The 20,293-nt window shown below is 46.4% G+C and overlaps 1 protein-coding gene across 1 annotated transcript in view; it reads right to left on the bottom strand.

The window, feature by feature from the left end:
- Nucleotides 1-205: 205 nt before the first annotated feature.
- TNS4 (tensin 4) overlaps nt 206-20,293 on the bottom strand; it is a 30,413-nt gene continuing 10,325 nt past the window's right edge. Inside the window, exons 2-12 of the mRNA XM_060256458.1 lie at nt 19,457-19,898; nt 17,650-18,062; nt 16,763-16,849; nt 15,941-16,048; nt 14,030-14,125; nt 12,493-12,570; nt 7,859-7,930; nt 6,058-6,226; nt 4,574-4,642; nt 1,408-1,434; nt 206-396 (exon numbers count right to left, since the gene is read on the bottom strand). Of these exons, the coding sequence (XP_060112441.1) occupies nt 267-396; nt 1,408-1,434; nt 4,574-4,642; nt 6,058-6,226; nt 7,859-7,930; nt 12,493-12,570; nt 14,030-14,125; nt 15,941-16,048; nt 16,763-16,849; nt 17,650-18,062; nt 19,457-19,898 (1,691 nt within the window). The 3' untranslated portion in view covers nt 206-266. The remainder of the gene's footprint in view (nt 397-1,407; nt 1,435-4,573; nt 4,643-6,057; nt 6,227-7,858; nt 7,931-12,492; nt 12,571-14,029; nt 14,126-15,940; nt 16,049-16,762; nt 16,850-17,649; nt 18,063-19,456; nt 19,899-20,293) is intronic.

Here is a 20,293-nt window from a genome sequence, read left to right as displayed (position 1 = left end):
CAAAAAAAATTTTTTTGGGGGGAAGACGAGAAATTACATTTCTGGCCCTTCTCCACGACAGAGCAGAGCATGAGTCGGCATGCCAGATCTTCCAGTAAACCGTCCCCCTGTCCCACAATCACATCTCTGCACCAGGACAGCTGATACTGGTCTGTAGCCTCAAAGGGCAGCTTCAAAAGTGAAGGGGAGGGGGGTGCATTGGGGGTCTGCATGGGGTGGGGGTGAGGAGACAGCTGGGAAAGGCGGTGCTCAGTGTCCAGGCGTCCTTAAGCAGCAGGTAGGATTTTCTTCACGAAGTCAACAATGTGAGAAGCTGGATGGACGGGGTCATACTCTGCAAAGATGTGGCAAATGTTCTCGGCGTCGGCTGGGCTCTTGGCGACAACACCAAAGATCCTGCGGTGAGAAACGGGAGAGGAACACACATCCTGACGGGATACGCTTACACCCATGACTGATAAAGAGCGGGGCTATGGAAAACGGGCAGACAGGGCAGGGCGTGACTCTGGGGTTAAATTAAGCCATTTTCCATATGCTTGTTTTGTGTGATTTAATCTGCCTCTGGTAGGCAAGGAAGATAGGGGAGGCCCGTTTTCTTTGTTTTTTATTCTCCTCACAGGGTGTTTTATTCCAGTTTCCATTTTATCCCCCCCACCCCAGCCTAGTGCCATCTAATTTGAAATGATAATCTCCAAAGGATGGGAGAAAGAAATGCTCAGATTGATGTGCCTATTATGTGCAGAGAAGTTCAAAGGTGCTTAAAGCCAGGGCTTTTTGGTAAAAAAAGCTCAGCAGGAACTCATTTGCATATCAGGCCACACCCCCGACGCCAAGCCAGCCGGAACTGTGTTCCTGTGCACTCCTGCTCAAAGCAAGCCCCGCTGAATGCAAAAAACATCAAAAAGGGTGTAAAAAGATTCAGTATAAAGCTCAGTGATTCATGAATATCAACACATAACTACAAAAATGAATAAGGATAATGGATAAAAACAGGAGACCATCTGCTGTCCCTGTTCAGTCCACTAGGGGTGCCAGCTCCCAGTTGGGAAATACCTGGAGTGGAGTCTGAGTGGAGTGGAGTCTGTGGAGGTTTGGGGAGGAGAGGGACTTCCATGGGCTATAATGCCATAGAGTTCACCTTCCAAAGCAGCCATTTTCTCCAGGTGAACTGATCTCTGGAGATCAGCTACAATCCCAGGAGATGTCTAGTCACCACCTGGAGTTTGGCAACCCTATGCCTATTTTTTTTTTTTTTATGAAGCCACCGCAGCAGCTTGGTTGTTTTCAGTGAATACTCTGGAACGATGTCCTGTGGCTGGCTTTTACCACTTTCTCCTGCCCTTGCACTGCCCTCTGTAGCTTGCGGCAGCCCCATCATGGATCAATCAGCTCCCCCATTTTGCTTACCTTGAAGTCCTGGAAAATTTTTGCCATCTTTTTTGGGGGGGGAAAAAAGAAAGAGGGGGAAGTTAAGACATTATCATAGCATACTTCATACATCACTAAAGGAAGGACAAAAAATGATCTCTCGGCCTAGGCAAAATAACTAGTAGCTTTGAAGAAGGCTCTTTTAGTAAACCTTGCATTTTAAACATTTCTTTTTGAAATGCAGTTTTGCAGTAAGGCATACCTTTGCAGCTGTACCCAGAGGTACCTAATTGTTGTCTAGCAAACGTTCTGTCCTTCTAGGGCAGTCTTGGTCTCTTTTTGCAATCCTGGGACATTCAGAAACTTTCCCCACAAACCTTAGTTCGAAAAATGTGCATTACAAATATGTGGATTCATGTGCCAAGTGCCTTTCCTCTCATCAAGCCCACCTGTCAAGATACCCATGGCACTCCAAATTCTGCAGCCCTAATACGTTGCCCAGAAGCACAGCAGAATCTTTGCTGAAAATCTGACGCATCAGCCTAGCTAAGTATGCAAACAAAAAGGCTGAGTTTTGTGACGAACAGCTTCTGAAATGGTTTCAGATCCTGCTACTATAAAATAAGAACATAAGAGAAGCCCTGTTGGATCAGGCCAGTGGCCCATCCAGTCCAACACTCTGTGTCACAGAAGAACATAAGAGAAGCCATGTTGGATCAGGCCAATGGCCCATCCAGTCCAACACTCTGTGTCACAGAAGAACAGAAGAGAAGCCATGTTGGATCAGGCCAATGGCCCATCCAGTCCAACACTCTGTGCCACAGAAGAACATAAAAGAAGCCATGTTGGAACAGGTCAATGGCCCATCCAGTCCAACACTCTGTGTCACAGAAGAACATAAGAGAAGCCATGTTGGATCAGGCCAGTGGCCCCTCCAGTCCAACACTCTGTGTCACAGAAGAACATAAGAGAAGCCATGTTGGATCAGGTCAATGGCCCATCCAGTCCAACACTCTGTGTCACAGAAGAACATAAGAGAAGCCATGTTGGATCAGGCCAGTGGCCCATCCAGTCCAACACTCTGTGTCACAGAAGAACGTAAGAGAAGCCGTGTTGGATCAGGCCAGTGGCCCATCCAGTCCAACACTCTGTGTCACAGAAGAACGTAAGAGAAGCCATGTTGGATCAGGCCAGTGGCCCATCCAGTCCAACACTCTGTGTCACAGAAGAACGTAAGAGAAGCCATGTTGGATCAGGCCAGTGGCCCATCCAGTCCAACACTCTGTGTCACAGAAGAACATAAGAGAAGCCATGTTGGATCAGGCCAGTGGCCCATCCAGTCCAACACTCTGTGTCACAGAAGAACGTAAGAGAAGCCATGTTGGATCAGGTCAATGGCCCATCCAGTCCAACACTCTGTGTCACAGAAGAACATAAGAGAAGCCATGTTGGATCAGGCCAGTGGCCCCTCCAGTCCAACACTCTGTGTCACAGAAGAACATAAGAGAAGCCATGTTGGATCAGGCCAATGGCCCATCCAGTCCAACACTCTGTGTCACACAGTGGCCAACTCCCCCCCCCCAGTGCCACCAGGAGGTTCACAAGTGGGTCTAGAAGTCCTTCCACTTTGCTCCCCCCCCCCCCCCCCAAGCACCAAGAACACAGAGCATCACTGCCCCAGACAGAGAGCTCCATGTTCCTGAATGTTCTTGAATGCAGGAGAACAGTTCATGGAGTAGCTAAGCAAGTGATTCCTCATTTGGAAAATATAGTCAGCAGCAGTAGCCCTGATCTGGATAGCGCAGCCTAGTCTAATTTTGCCCCCATTGATTAGCGACCATAAAGATTCAGATCTTATATCTGTCTAGCACATTTGTAACAGCAACCCTGTGGTGCAGAGTGGTAAAGCTGCAGTACTGCAGTCCGAGCTCTCTGCTCATGACCTGAGTTAGATCCCAGTGGAAGCTGGGTTCAAGTAGCCGGCTCCAGGTTAACTCAGCCATCCACCCTCCTGAGGTCGGTAAAATGAGTACCCAGCTTAGATGACTGGGGAAGGCAATGGCAAAGCACCCCGTAAAAAGTCTGCTGTGAAAATGTTGTGAAACCAATGTCACCCCAGAGTCGGAAACGACTGGTGCTTGCACGGGGGACTAGCTTTACCTTTAACACATTCGTATCCCATCCTTTCTTGAAGGTGCTCAGAGCCAATGAACATAATTCCTTCCTCCCCTGTTTTATTCTTACAATAACCCTGTGAAGTTGGCTATGTGGAGAAGAGTGAATGACCCAGGGTCTCCCAGGAAACTTCATGAGGGTGAGGATTTGAACCCAGGTCTCATTATATCACTGCAGCTGCACATAGGGTTGAAAACCTCCAGGAACAGGCTAGAGTTCTCCTGGCCAAAACCCAACAGCAGCTGCTTTGCTTCTAGTTTGGAATTAAGCGGAGAAAGCAGCCCGTGACCAAAAAGACCACATAAAATGTTCCTGAATGCAGGAGAACAGCTCATGGAGTTGTAGCTAGGCAACAGGCAAGTGCTTCCTCATTTGGAAAATACAGAACAGCAACAGCCCTGATCTGGATAGCCCAGATGAGTCCAATCTTGCCAAATCTCAGAAGCTAAGCAGGGTCAGCCCTTGCTACTATTTGGATGAGAGACCTCCAAGGAAGTCCAGGGTTGCAACTGAGAGGCAGGTAATGGCAAGCCACCTCTGAGCGTCTCTTGCCTTGAAAACCCTATGGGTTGCCATGAGAAGAAGACTGCAGATTTATACCCCGCCCTTTTCTCTGAATCAGAGTCTCAGAGTGGCTTACAATCTCCTATATCTTCTCCCCCCACAGCAGACACCCTGTGAGGTGGCTGGGGCTGAGAGGGCTCTCACAGCAGCTGCCCTTTCAAGGACAACCTCTGCCAGAGCTATGGCTGATCCAAGGCCATTCCAGCAGCTGCAAGTGGAGGAATCAAACCCAGTTCTCCCAGATAAGAGTCCGTGCACTTCACCACTACACCAAACTGGCTCTCAACTGTAACTTGATGCTACTTTCCACCACTACAGCCAGCAACTCTGTTGGGGGAGGGGATACTAAAACAGTGAGCTGTTGGGGAAAATCAAGGGAGGCAAAGAAATACTGGGAATGTTGACCTATTAAAGGTTATTCCAGGGCTCAATCTCATGGGCCCACTAGATGTGTTTTGACACTTACTTCCTTTTTTCTGGATCCAGGTCACAAAAGCTGATGGTAGCCAATGGGTAGTGCCGTCTGAAAAAAACCCTGCAGAGATAATGCATTGCTAAATATCAGAGGATGGAGGAAACCAGAAATTCTTTAGTAAGATCTATTACTAAGAACCATGTTGACCTTGTGTTAAGCATTATAGCCTGCATTTTTCTGCCTGTCTAGTGCATTTATTCCACTCTTTCACCAAAGTCTTCTGGTGATTTGGTTTGATTTACACCATCTTTGCTTTAGCAACCCAGGCAGCCCAATCCTATACATGTTTACTCCGAAGTAAATTGCATTGAGTGCAAGAATCCATAGGACCACAGCATTATTTCATCTCCGGTACTATCTCATATATTCTAACTGTCCCTATTCACCAGTATCCTGATTCTTGTCCCTGATAAGTCACTGATTCTATTTTCTCCTTTGGACAAAATTGTTAGTGTGAACACATGTTGCAGTTTTCTTAATGTAACTTCCTATAGTGAGTTGCTAGTCCAGATACATTCAGGGCCAGTGTATAAGAGTAGGCCAGGTAGGTGGCTGTCTAGGGTGCCCCCCTGACCTGCAGGGGTGCTGCTGGGCACCTCTTCCCCACTGCTCCTGGCTTCCTGGGTCTACGCAGGGGCCAATCTTCCCTTGCCTACCTCTAGAAAAACTGGTGAGCTTCACAACTCAGTGTGCTCCTGCGCGTTCTCATTTTTGTTATTTGTGTGCATCTTACTTTCCCCCCCTCTTTAAGCATATGTTTTGCTGCCTCTAGTGGTCAATCCAAAATTACATTGCTTTATGTCTGGCATTTAAAAAGTGCTTTGAATCTGTAGGGACATATGCTGAACGTACAGCAATGTAATATCAAATCGACCAGTAGAGGGGGCAAAATACATGTGGAAAAGACACCCCTCCAAACACACACAGCAGCAAAAGGGACATACAAGCAGTGTTCCCTCTCCGATGAGTTAGCATGAGCTAGCTCACAGATTTTTAGCCTCCAGCTCACACGTTTTTGTCTTAGCTCAGGAAAATGGCCCCAAAGCACAATAATTTATGAAGTAGCTCACAACTTTAATGCCGGTAGCTCACAACTTTAATGCCAGTAGCTTACAACTTTAATACCAGTAGCTCACAAAGTAGAATTTTTGCTCACAAGACTCTAGCGGGAACATTGCATACAAGCAATGAAAATGAGAATGTGGAACAGTCCAGTGCTGGGGAGGCTATTTTAGAATAAAAGCACATAGCCAGGAAAAAAAGGAAGGGGCCCCTATACCACACAGCTGTGTGAATGGGCCTTCAGGCAAAGATGCAAAAATAGGGGGTGTTACAAGTATGTAAGACAATCTCTGTTTTCATTTGAGAAATGTTTCCCATCCCAGACAATTCCCATCGCAAACGTTTTTATCTTTCTCATCTCAAACTGTTCACCCCAGTGGAACAACAATGCACCCCAAAACCAGTTTCCTTACTTTCTCTGGATGTCTGTCAAAGTAATTCCTTGCTTGGTGACTTTGAAATGGACAACGGTGGGTGTGGGTGGAGTCTCCAGTTCAAAAACGGAAGACACGGCTTTCTGAACTGCTGCTTTGCCTGTGAGCGTCTCCATGGTCACAGAGTGCAGGTACAAGAGATTGCAAACTGCCAGTGAAGAAGGAGGAAGAAGAGGAGGAAGAGGAGAGAATTACTGATGAATTGTGGTGGTCGTGATCTAACCACTGGCCTTTAGAAATGAAAACAGAAGTAAAGAAAAGGCACTCAGTGAAACGCTGCTGCAGTGGGTGGCTGAAGGGTCGGCCTTGATGGGATTTCCCATTTTCAAAAGAGACACAGCTGGATATACCTTTCTGCACTAAAGCTGTGCAATATTTTGTTTAAAAATAAACTGATTGTTAAAGGATCATGTATGCTTAGGGCTGCCAATCCCCAGGTGTGGCAGGGGATCCCCCTGTTTGGAGGCCCTCCCCCCGTTTCAGGGTTATCAGAAAGTGTGTGTGGGGGGGAAGGAAGGCAATGTCTGCTAGGCAATCCATGATTCCCTACGGAGACTGATTCCCATGGGGTATAATGGAGAATTGATCTGCAGGTATCTGGGGCTCGAGTGGGGGGGCTGTTTTTTGAGGTAGCTGCACCAAATCTGTGGCATAGCATTCGGTGCCTCTCCTCAAAACAGTCTTCAAGTTTCAAAAAGATTGGACAAGGGGGTCCAGTTCTATGAGCCCCAAAAGAAGATGCCCCTATCCTCCATTATTTCCAATGGAGGGAAGGCATTTAAAAGGAGCGTGATCCCTTTAAATGTGATGGCCAGAACTCCCTGTGGAGTTCAGTCATGCTTGTCACAGCCTTGCTCCTGGCTCCACCCCCAATGTCTCTTGGCTCCACCTCCAAAGTCCCCAGATATTTCTTGAATTGGACTCGGCAACCCTACATATGCTGTGGGGGAGGAGTAAAGGAGGAATAGGCTGACATATCTTTACTGTCTTGTCAGGGTAAGCTCCACCAAGGTTGCAGGTAAAGTCTCTTAGCAAACAAGTTTTGCCCCATTTTTTTTTTAAAATACAGGTCAGGATAGAGATGTCCAATTTCTTTCCACGTTCATGTGTTTCAAAATCGTTGTTTGTTCATTTTTTTCTTCTTATTTTTTATTAGACACGTTCATTGTCATCTGTCCACTGTATTCAATAGGAAACACATTTCTGGCTGTAACCTGTAGGTTGCCTGTCCAGCTGGGATGAAACATTCAAAGGCTCTAGCCCTCAGGCAAAGGATCTTCTCTGCCAAACTTCAGAAGGACGGAAGAAAAGTGCTCGGTTTTATGTACCATTAAAATGAAGGTTTGTGAATCTTTTTTCTTTTTTTTAAAAAAAGGTTACTTGCATTGGCTTCTAAAGAGCTGTTTTACCCACTTCCACAGAGCCACCGTTAGACTCTGGCACCCAGGCAAGGCTAACTTTTAAGTAAAACTATATATATTTAATTGTGTTTGTCTGTATCCTTTATAAAGTTTATATCTCCGCTACCTGGCATTACGTTTTATGGCACACACGGCCTGGGCCCAATAGGTTCCATTTATGTCAAATTCAGTCCTTGTAACAAATGAGTTCACCATCCCTCATTTAATTTTTTTAAAAATATAGCATTTACAAATCCCTGATCTAAATCATGGCTTTCAGATCAAGAATGACATCATCAAACATCAAGCAACAAGAATACAATAGAACCATTTATAAAACAGACCCTTGAAAGAAACAGGCAAAGTTTTGGGTCACTCACCAGCTGCTTTATTTGGAAGGGGAACAGTGGCTTCTGAGCTCATGGCGAGATTTTCCTCCCCACCAATGAAATCTGAATCAGAGACAAAAGGGGGGAGAAATCACACTAGGAAACTCACCTGTCTGAAGACAACCATCCACCAGTTACAAGTAATTTACAACCCACATTTCAAAAAACAACAACAACTGAATTATGGTTGTGGTGGGGAATTTCTGGGAAAATAAAATCCCCCTGTAACTGGGCTTTGCCACATTTTTATTTTCCTCGCTTGTGTGTTCCTGTTGCTTGGTGGTGGGGGGGAGAGAGTTGTGTCCTACACATGTTTTGTTCCCTCTAGTGGCTGATTTGATAGTACATCACTCTATGTCTACCTTATCTCCTTGAAGATTTAAACCACAGGTTTTTAATACATACATAAAGTGATAGGAGCCCCGTGGTGCAGAGTGGTGTACTGCAGTCCGAGCTCTAGAATTAAATAGTCACCATTCTTTTATATTCAACGATGTCTCCAATGTTGTTATTCAGATTTGAAGACTTTTCGTCTGGGAATCCCTTGGTGTGGAGTGGTAAGATGCAGTACTGCAGTCCAAGCTCTACTCACAACCTGAGTTTGATCCTGGCAGAAGCTGGGTTCAGGTAGCTGGCTCAAGGTTGACTCAGCCTTCCATCCTTCTGAGGTCGGTAAAATGAGTACCCAGCTTGCTGGGGGTAAAGTGTAGATGACTGGGGAAGCCAATGGCAAAACAGCCCGTAAAAAGTCTACCATGAAAACATCGTGATGCGACGTCACCCCAACTGGTGCTTGCACAGGGGACTGCCTTTACCTTTTAAAGTGATGTAATATAGAATCAGCCACTAGAGGGAGCAAAACACCTTTCCCCCAAAGCAAAAGGAACACACAAGCGAGGAAAACAAGAATGTGGGGAAACACACTGTGAGCCATGATAGATTAAATGCTGGAAGATCCAAGATCTTCTCAACGTTCTGAAAATGGCTGTTGTGTGGAGCCCTCATTTAGACTGGGGCTACAGTTCAGGGGAAAGAATGGCTTAGATGTGGATTAATAGGCCAGAAGAAAATGTTCTGTCCCTTTGAACAGAGGCTTGATGCGTGGAAATGGGCAGCTGAAGCTTTTCATGGCAGAGAAGTCAATAACACCACTTGCTAAATAAAATACCATTAAGCTGACCTGGATAGCCCAGGCTAGCCTGACCTTGTCAGATCTTGGAAGCTAAGCAGAGTGGGCCTTGGCTAGTATTGGGATGGGAGCTCTCCAAGGAATACTAGGGTTGTGATGCAAAGGCAGGCATTGGCAAACTGGCCCCGAATGTCTCTTGCCAACTCTATGAGGTCACCACACTGTGATTTGACAGCCAAAGAAAAGCTTCTATTAAACTCCACGTTGCTGGCAACCAGGCCTCAGATTCAGCAGGAGCTCACAGGACCGCAGCTCCTGAACCTTTCTGAGGGTTCCCCCTCTTCCTCCCCACCTACCTTGTCCATTGGATAGTACGTGCAGCTGCATAGCAATCCCTGGATTAGGAGAACGGGCAGCCAGACAGCCACCAGGGGCTTTGCCACGCCCCCAGAAGCCCTCATGAACCCCTGGAGAAGCCCATGCCACCCTTTCTCCACTTCTTATGTGATTTTGGGCAGCGGGTGGCTTGCTGGCCTTTTGATGGGTGGGGGGGCAGCCCAGGAGAAACCCAGGTGAGCGAGGCCTGCTTGGGCTGGCTGGATCTCTAGCCAGCCCAAGCATACCTCACTTGCTCGGGGCTCTTCTTTCTTGCATCGATAGTCACTTCCCCAAACTTGGGCCATCCGTTATCCCTTTATTGCTCTACGCCGACGATGCAGTTGTACTGCCACGTTCACAGAAGGGCCTCAGGCACCTGTTACTCGCTTTTACTTCATACTGCGAGACAAATTTCCTGTCTATGAACTATGTAAAATCCAAATTTTTAGTTTTTTTCAAAGTCCTGGAAACCACAAAGCTGGTGCCTCAAGGGGAATAATATTGAACAGGTGAAATCTTTCAAATACTTGGGGGTCTTTTTCCAATATAATCATAACTGGACAGTACAACGCAAGCAAGCAGTCATCTCAGCAAGGTGTAGTTCATCTGCGGTGGTTAGATTTTTTTACAAGAACGGCAACCAATTTGTCCCAGATGCCATTCATGTTTTTAATGCTAAAACAGTTTCTCAGGTGTTACGTGGGATCCCCATTTGCGTTTGCTGCCCTCCATTTCAAACTTGAGCAAATTCAGGCAGCATTTTTACGTCGTATTTTAGGGGTCCCCAACTGTGTCAGCTAAGCTACAATGTGCCTAGAGACTGGAATCCATTTGACTGAGACAAGGGCATGGCTACTAACTATAAAGTTTTGGCAACGCCTACACTTTGGGACAGGCCCTGCTAGTTATATCCATATGATGCTAGCGGATTCCTTCGTTTCCATTTGGTATAGTCAGATCCAGAAGAAAATACATTCCATAGGTGTACCTTTGGACAACCTCTATATGCTAAGTGAAACACTGGCATTCAGAATCCTGAGACAGAGGATCTTAGATATTGAGAAACAGTCCCTTCGTTCTTCTGGACATAAAACTTGTTCCCCTTTAGCATTTGGTATCTTCCCAGATCCTGGGCTGCCTGCTGCCTACCTTTCCCAGATTACTTCACCCCAATTACACTGCTCTTTTATGTTAGCAAGACTTGATGTTCTACCCTCAGCGGTATTGTCTGGGAGGTTTGCCAACAGTCCTTATCAGGATAGAGTCTGCCCATGTAATGGAAGGCACCTTGAAACGGTCGCCCATGTCTTACTTTATTGTGATTTTTATGGGGAAGTGCGGGACTGTATAACCAAACCTATTCTGTCTAATTTTTATGGATTACCTGAAGCGAAGTTAGTTTTTTTTTCTACTATCTGACCAATGTTCCCAAATCACAAGCCTGGTTGCAAAGTACCTTTCGGGTGCCATAACAATCAGGGAGCAAAAGACTAGCTCCCCTTCTTGATGTTTGACTGGTTTTTATAGCTGAAACTCCATGTTAATTTGCTATGCTGTACTTTTTATTTCTATGCCAATAAAGGTATTTGGATTGGATTGGAATCGGGTTGCTTTTGGTTGGTGGTGGGGGCATAAGCTAATGAGTTATGCTAATGAGCTTCACCACCCATTTTTCTACAAAATGACCCCCGCTGGCAACTCTCTTGAATCCTTCCACTTCCCACCTAGCTTTGAGGAATAAAACAAAACTAAGTTGTTAACCTTTCTGTCCTCACTGGTGGACCTCCTGACGGCACCTGGGTATTGGCCACAGTGGGACACTGAGGGTGTGATCACACAAGAGATTTGGCACAGCATTATCCTGGTCGGGGCTTTTTTTTGTAGAAAAAGTTCAGCAGGAACTTATTTGCATCTTAGGCCACACCCTCTGATGCCAAGCCAGCTGGAACTGTGTTCCTCTGTGTTCCTGCTCTGAAAAAGTTGGTTCTCTTTGAACCATGCCACGGCATTCACACAGCCCCCGCCCTGCTGCTGGGAGAGGCACAGGCCGCACACACGCAAGAGGAGCATTCCGACCACTCATGAGCATGCTGGCTGAGTGCAGCGCATGCCTGGCCATTCAGACAGCAGGGAAATGTGTCCTATGACCAAAAGAGCCAGTTTGGTGTAGTGGTTAAATGCGTGGACTCTTATCTGGGAAAACTGGATATGATTCCCCATTCCTCCACTTGCAGCTGCTGGAATAGCCTTGGGTCAGCCATAGCTCTGGCAGAGGTTGTCCTTGAAAGGGCAGCTTCCGGGAGAGTCCTCTCAGCCCCACCTACCTCTGTTGTGGGGGAGGAAGGTAAAGGAGATTGTGAGCTACTCTGAGATTTGGACTGGAGGGCAGGATATCTATCCAATATCTTCTTCATCTTATAAAATGTTTTAGAGGTTTGCTACCGGGATATTTACTGCTTTTGTTGTTTTTATTCTTGTTGTGAAAACTGATTTTAATGTTTTAAAACTTGAGGTTACCCGCCCTGAGCCTGCTTAGGGTTGCCAATCCCCAGGTGGGGGCAGGGGATCCCCCGGTTTGGAGCCCCCCCCCCCCCGCTTCAGGGTCATCAGAAAGCGGGGGGAGGGGAGGGAAATGTCTGCTGGGAACTCTGTTATTCCCTATGGAGATTTATTCCCATAGAAAATCATGGAGAATTGATCTGCGGGTATCTGGGGCTCTGGGGGGGCTGTTTTTTTGGGTAGAGGCACCAAATATTCAGTATAGCATCTAGTGCCTCTCCCCAAAATACCCCCCAAGTTTCAAAAAGATTAAACCAGGGGGTCCAATTCTATGAGCCCCAAAAGAAGGTGCCCCTATCCTTCATGATTTCCTATGGAAGGAAGGAATTGAAAAGGTGTGCCGTCCCTTTAAATGTGATGGCCAGAACTCCCTTTGGAGTACAATTATGCCTGTCACAGCCTTGATCTTGGCTCCACCCCCAAAGTCTCCTGGCTCCACCCCCAAAGTCCCCAGATATTTCTTGAATTGGATTTGGTAACCCTAAGCCTGCTTGTGGGAAGGACAGAATATAAATGCAATAACATAAATGCCATTAGTTGCTTTACTTCACCCACGTACCTTGGCTGGGGATCACCAGTTTGCAGGGTAATGCTAAAGGCATGATGGTGTGTTGATAGACAAACGCGGAGAGGCTTCCTGCAGTGAAGAGACCACACGAGAGGAAGGGGGTTGGACACAAGCATTTATAAACCTCAAGAGCCTTCCTTGACTGTTCAAATTAAGAACGGCTTTGAAAGAACACATGAGATTTTTATGCCATCCCTCCAGAAGCCTGCTCGAGGGGGCTTACAATTAAAACCACTTGTTAATATAAAAATAAACAAGAGCCTTTATTTTTTTTAGAAAAAAGCCCAGAGACATAAGAGCATCATCGATCAATCAACATTTATTACAATCCGTGACCAGAATATAACAATAACCAGGGCTTTTTCTACAAAAAAAAAGCCTAGCAAGAAAATCATTTGCATATTAGGCCACACCTCCTGACAGCGCCATTGTCTCACATAGGGTTTTTTGGGTAGAAAAAGCCCAGCAGGAACTCATTTGCATATTAGGCCACACCTCCTGACATCACCATTATTTCACATCGGGGGTTTTGTAGAAAAAGTCCAACAGGAACTCATTTGTATATTAGGCCACGCCCCCTGATCCCAAGCCAGCCAGAACTGTGTTTCTGTGTGTTCCCGCTCAAAAAAAGCCCTCGTTGGGGGCCACTGAAAACCAAAACTACGCTGACTAAGGGGGAACATGATGGAGGTTAGGGTTGCCAATCCCCAGGTGGGGGCAGGGGATCCCCTGGTTTGAAGACCCTCCCCCCGCTTCAGGGTCATCAGAAAGCAGGGGGAGGGGAGGGAAATGTCTGCTGGGAACTCTGTTATTCCCTATGCAGATTTATTCCCATAGAAAATCATGGAGAATTGATCTGCGGGTATCTGGGGCTCTGGGCGGGCTGTTGTTTGAGGTAGAGGCACCAAATTTTCAGTATAGCATCTAGTGTCTCTCCCCAAAATACCCCCCAAGTTTCAAAAAGATTGGACCAGGGGGTCCAATTCTATGAGCCCCAAAAGAAGGTGCCCCTATCCTTCATTATTTCCTATGGAAGGAAGGAATTGAAAAGATGTGCCGTCCCTTTAAATGTGAGGGCCAGAACTCCCTTCGGAGTTCAATGATGCTTGTCACAGCCTTGATCTTAGCTCCACCCCTAATGTCTCCTGGCTCCACCCCCAAAGTCCCCAGATATTTCTTGAATTGGACTTGGCAACCCTAATGGAGGTTTACACCTGGAAGTGACATTCTTGCGCTGTGCACATGCTGAGGGGCACTCTATTACTAACCATAGAGTTTTATCCTCAAGTGATAGAGTGTCCCCCCGCCCAGGCAGCAATGTGGCCAGCATAATAACATCACTTCTGGTGATGTCATCATGCCAGGCATGTTGCAGCACGTTGGTGCGGTTCAGGGGCGGGGCTCCCCTGCCAGCTAGTTGCATAGTAGTGAGTTGAGAGCCCGAAACTGGGGAAACCCCTGCCCTCGCTGGGAGGCTGGGAACTGGGTCAGAACTTTATAAAGCAGTCTTGGCACAACCGTCTTTTACCGAAATAGGGTTCTTCATCAGCCCCTTTAAGATGAACTCCTCTGGTGGAAGACTCGATGAGGAAGTGTCTGATGGAATCAGGGCCGCAGTCCTCCCCTTTAAAAGAGAAACACCCGGAGGTGAAACTTTCAAACATAGATGCGCAGGCGCTTCACAACTGAGGTTCTGCAAAATTCAATTTTTAAGTGACTTGAAAAGCTGGCGCTCCTTTTATATCCTTGCGCTCCTTAGCCTTTCTTGATTTAGCTTTGCAGGCAGCGATTTCATGTTTTAAATATTTAAAAACTTAAGGAGCAATCATGGAGCACTGTCTGTTCCTCCAACGGGGCGGTGGTGTAATAAGTTTTCTTTTTTTAAAAAAAGTATGTAATCCTCTAATGCTAGTGAGTTATGCTAATGCGCTCCGCCACCTATTTTTCTACAAAACGACCACTGGCTACAATGGAGCTCATAGCAGCTCAACCAGGTGGTTTGGGAAAATGCAAAAACAACAGGGGGAAGAGGCTAAAACTCTTTCTGCCTAGCTGCTTTGGTCCAAAGCAGAAAATAGCTGGAATGTGTGTGGGAGGCTATAGCTGACAACTCTTTATTTCATGTGCCCCTTGGTTACTGTTATGAACTGGGGAGCTGGCCAGTGGTTTTCATTTCTTCAGAGTTATTTGCCGTTAGGCTGACACTTTAACTGGTTTTATTGCTCTGGACTTATTGAATTTATTTGTGTTTATATTGTTTTCTGTATTTATTGTACTTTTAAATGTTGGAAGCTACCCTCAGTTCCGTGTGGGGAGATGGTGGGATTTGCTGTCAGAGGATGTAGCGAAGGCCTCAGGAATAAACAGCTTTCAAAGGGGATTAGATGGATTAATGGAGGATGTCTGTCAATGGTTACTAGCCATGGTGGCTGAGGAGAACCTCCACGCTGAGTTCCAAAGCCAGGAGGCAACATCAGGGGAAGACCTCAGCCTCTATGCCTTGTTGTTGGCCACCCAGAGGTTGGCTCCTGTGTCAGTTAGGATGGTGGACTAGATGCACCACTGGTCTGATCCACCAGGGCTCTTATGTTCTTATGGTGTGGAGTATTAAATAAATAAAATAAGATATTAAATAAATTCCCATCCATCATACATCTAATGTAAAGTCCTTGCGTTGTTCCCCACTGAACACAAGGACTTCATAATGTGTAGACGGACTGTAACCCTGACGCACGGACACAATTACTGTCTTCTGCAGAAGGAACTGTGCTAGGAGTACTTATGTCCTAGCAAAAGACATGCCCAGAACATATAGAAGTTCACAGGCAATGAGTTCTTTGGAGGATGGATTTTAAAAATTCCAACTTTTGAGGTGTAAGAGTGAGGCATGCCTCTAATTTTAATTCGGGGGGGGGGGGGGAGCTATTTGCATCAGGGATCCTAGGGCTTTCCCATATTTTCCTTGCTTTTAAATTCCTTGATCTTTGGGGCAGGGGGTTTCTATTTTTCATGTGTTTTCCTCCCTCTAGTGGTTAATTGGATTTGACACTGGTTTCTGTCCAGCATATCTCCCTGCAGATTTAAACTGCAGGGGGATATGCCAGACATAAACTGGTGCAACATCAAATTGACCACTAGAGGGAGCAAAACACATGTGGAACAGAATACACCCCCCCCCCCCCAAAGAAAGAAACAGGAATTTACAAGTGAGGAAAATTAGAATGCAAGAAAGCCCATAAACTGGGATACTCCTGTACATTTTAATATTGCTTTTTGTCCATCCCTCTCCTTTCTTAACACCGCAACTGTGAACCTTCAAGCACAGACGCCTTCAACATATACAAAGCTATTCAGCTGGGAATTCAAGCTCTGACTGTTTTTGCAGTAGAGGCTCCCTGAGAAGAGATGATTCCCTCCTCACCAAGAGAATTCTCTGTACCTGTTTTGCTGCTGGAGACCTTCATGGCCAAGCCAAAGGAGCCGCGGAAAGAGGTGCTATCCCGCATGATGAAAGTACCAGGGGGTTCATCCAGCAGCAGCTGAACAGCTATTGGAAAAACACATTGTGAGGAGAAAAAATATTATTCAAAGAAGGATGTCATTTTTTTATCTCCCTGATATGGGAGAACAATCAGTTCAATGAGTAGGAGCCGAGGGGGAAGCAGACATGTGACTAGAATCCCTTGTGGAGGTCCAGGAGTAAAGTTAGCATGTGGCAAAAGGCCTTTCAGACACCTGCTCCTGTCCCCAAAGGCTGCTTTCCCATAGGGGTGGCCAAACTGCAACTTGAGAGCCACATGTGGCTCTTTCACACATATGATGTGGTCCTCAAAGCCCCACCGACCCATTGACTGGCTTGAAGAAGGCATTTCTCTCTTTAAATCACTTTACCAAGTCAGCCAGTGGCTTGGAGAATGCATTCAAAGTTAAGGAAGGAAGGAAGGAAGGAAGGAAGGAAGGAAGGAAGGAAGGAAGGAAGGAAGGAAGGAAGGAAGGAAGGAAGGAAGGAAAATAGTTGGGGGAGGGAGAGGTGGAAAGAAAGCAACTTTGCATGCATTCTTGGAGTTGACAGCTGGCTTGGCTTGGAGAAGTGATTTAAAGAGAGAGATGCCTTCTCCAAGTTGGCCAATGAGGCAGTGGGGGCTTTGAGAGCCACACAATATGTATGAAAGAGCCATATGTGGTTCCTGAGCTGCAGTTTGGCCACCCCTGGTCTAGACATACTGTCTCCACCCCAATTGGTCCTTCTGCCTCATTTTACCTTGGTCCCGTGTGATGCTTGGTTTGAACCAATATTTGGAGGTATCCAGCACAAATTTCATGGTTGTCTGGGCCTCTCTGGGATAGCCTGAAAGAAAAAGTTATAGAGCATTGAAGAGGGAGAAGGTAATGAAAAAAGTAACTAGAATTATCAAAGAGACAAATCCTATTCCTTTGGGGCAGTGAGTTTTACTCTTGGGATGGGGGGATGGCGGCTAAACTGGCACCACACAGGAAGGAAAAGGAGATAACGTAAAAGTTATTTGCTCTCAAAGTCAACCCAAGCGAATGTGTGCAAAGCGGACCAGAAGGCAGTTCTTCAGGATAACACACAATTAACTGGTGGATCTTGTGGTTTTAAGAAGTGATATGGTATAAATGGGCTTCTATAAAGTTAGAAGTGAATATGATTAGTATGTTCAAAGATGTCTATTATCTACAACAGCTAGAAGTGCAACTTCCATGTTCAAAGATGGAAACGGTAAGAAATGATAGATAAAAGTCAAAGGAGGGAATGTATGTGTTAAAGAATACTGCCCTCTTGCCCTCTCTGTGAACATTCCTTTAGTACTCTTTGCTTCAAGAACCAACTGTGTTAGGACTCCAGTAAAAGATAGCTAGTTACCTTTCTTGTTTTTGCACATTGTACTGCCTTGGACAATGTACCATTGGGTCTTACACACTGGTGCAAACTTGGTGCACTATTATTATTAGCCTGATCCACCACCACCACTACTATTTGCTCACAGTTTTCTTTAATAAATAGCTCACAGTTTTGTTCTCTCCCCTCCTCCCACTTTGCTCATATAATGTGGTTTGCAAAAACGGGTGATACACTTGTTTTGAAACAAAGGTAGCATTTCTAACCACAGCGAAGGAGTGACTTACTCTCCCCAGATGACAACGATGTAAGTGAGCTCTCAGAAGAGGTCTTGCTGGAACTGCCAACACTCGAAACAGTGCCAGAACTTGGTGGGGATACCTTCTGTTTGAAAGATCCCTGGCGAACCTTGGAAGGTTTTGCAGACATCTCACTGCGTTCCAGACAACCATTGACAAGCAAAATGGGGATAGGGAATGTGGAGTTTGCAAGGGGAGATAGAGGAGCAGGTGGGGACTGTCCCTTCTGGAATGATGGGGGTAGCGGAGAATTCACTTTCAGGGAGGAAGTGACAGTGGAATTGATGGCCTCCAGGCCTTGTTGGCCAATGGAAGAGCCACTCATGGAGCCCACAGAAGAGTGACTTCCTGTTGACCTGGCTGGAGGGGTGTCCGGTTCATTGCTAGGCAACGACTGAGTGCTGCAGCAGAAGAGAAAAGTAAAGCACAAGACTGAAGGGAGATCGGTATGATAACTGAATGCTAAATATTCAATCAGAACAAACATTTACAGTATTTATTTCCTTTATGGATAGCCCACCTTTCCCCCCAGTAGAGACCAAAAGTAGCTTAAATCATTCTCCTCTCCTCCAATTTGTCATAACAACAACCCTGTGAGGTAAGTTAGGTTGACAGCATGTGACTAGCTCAAGGTCACCCAGGAAGCTTCCAGGGCACCAGCGGGGATTTGGAACCTGGATTTCTCAGATCCTAGTCTGACACTTTAACCACTACACCATGCTGTCTTTTGCTGATCAGGCCTGCAGTGGAGGCACTCAGACAGGTTAACGGACTCAGTGGCTGCTTGCTGAGAGGGGGAGGAGGAGAAGAAGAAGAAGGAGAAGAAGAAGAAGAAGATGATATTGGATTTATATCCTGCCCTCCACTCCGAATCTCAGAGTCTCAGAGTGGCTCATCTCCTTTACCTTCCTCCCCTACAACAGACACCCTGTGTGGTATGTGGGGCTGAGAGAGCTCCTCAAGAAGCTGCCCTTTCAAGGACAGCTCTGTGAGAGCTATGGCTGACCCAAGGCCATGCCAGCAGCTGCAAGTGGAGGAGTGGGGAATCAAACCTGGTTCTCACAGACAAGAGTCCATGCACTTAACCATTTAACCACTACACCAAACTGACCCCTGCTTCCCTTCATTCTCTGACCCCAGCTGCTGCCCATACTCCAGGCACTATGAAAGGGGAAATAAGGTCTTAAAGAAGGGGGAAATAGGGTCTTAACTTCCAGGAGCACAAGTCAGAATTAGGGTTGCCAATCCCCAGGTGGGGGCAGGGGATCCCCCGGTTTGGAGACCCTCTCCCCGCTTCAGGGTCATTAGAAATCAGGGGGAGGGGAGGGAAATGTCTGCTGGGAACTCTATTATTCCCTATGGAGATTTATCCCCATAGAAAATCATGGAGAATTGATCCGCGGGTATCTGGGGCTCTGGGGGGGGGCTGTTTTTTGGGGTAGAGGCACCAAATTTTCAGTATAGCATCTAGTGCCTCTCCCCAAATACCCCCCAAGTTTCAAAAAGATTGGACTAGGAGGTCCAATTCTATGAGCCCCAAAAGAAGGTGCCCCTATCCTTCATTATTTCCTATGGAAGAAAGGAATTGAAAAGGTGTGCCGCCCCTTTAAATGTGATGGCCAGAACTCCCTTGGAGTTCCATTATGCTTGTAACAGCCTTGATCTTGGCTCCACCCCTACTGGCTCTACCCCCAAAGTCTCCTGGCTCCACCCCCAAAGTCCCCAGATATTTCTTGAATTGGACTTGGCAACCCTAGTCAGAATCCTCAAATGAGCCCCAAACACAAATGCTTACCTTCCCAGAATGTAACTGGTATCCGACCCAGGACTTGTTGAAAGTACAGATGCTTCACTGGACCACTGCTGAATCTTCCCATGTGGCAAAGGCTTCAGGAAGTTCTCAAAGCCTGGCGAGGTGGCCAGAAGAGAATTTGACCCGCTGGTGGTAGTGCCGTTCTCTTCCCGCTTTGGAATGGAGATGCTCGCGGATGCTTGGAAGGACATTGGCGCTTGTCTCTCTGTGGGTAGGAAGCGTTGGGTGCCTCTGGGGTTGTTACTGCATAAAAAAGTAGTGTGGTCTCTAAGGCTGGAGTTATCTCCGGGGCTTTCTCTATGTGGCAGTAGTCGGACATGGTTTGGGGGAGATACCGAGAGTGGAGTTCTAGAAGGGCTTGCTGAATTCTGCAAGAACTCCGTGCAATTCGTTCTGGTGGGTGACATTTCGATGTATTTTATGTCTGATTAAAGAAAAACAGAAATAAAAATAAACTCAGAAGCAGAACATTAACAGTAGAAAAGTAAAAGTCCCGTAGCACCTTGAAGACTAACAAAATGTGTGGGGTAGGAGCTTTTGTGAATATCCACTTCTTTGGATACAGCTGGAATATGAGCCCTGTATATTGGAAAGCCGTATTCCCTCTAAGCTGTGGAGTCTTGTGAGCAAAAATTCTACTTTGTGAGCTGCTGGTATTAAAACTGTGAGCTTTGGCGAGCATTAGTTTACTCTGGGGCCATTTTTCCTGAGCTAAGACAAAAACATGTGAGACATAGGCTAAAAAACTGTGAGCTAGCTCACACTAGCTCAGCTTAGAGGGAACACTGTTGGAAAGTGGAGTGATTTCAGACGCCAAAT

This window comes from Heteronotia binoei, chromosome 15 (genome assembly GCF_032191835.1).
Source record: "Heteronotia binoei isolate CCM8104 ecotype False Entrance Well chromosome 15, APGP_CSIRO_Hbin_v1, whole genome shotgun sequence".
NCBI classification, from domain to species: domain Eukaryota; kingdom Metazoa; phylum Chordata; class Lepidosauria; order Squamata; family Gekkonidae; genus Heteronotia; species Heteronotia binoei.
The sequence above is the reverse complement of the archived record's forward strand: the minus strand, read 5'-3'. Positions and strand labels throughout refer to the sequence as shown.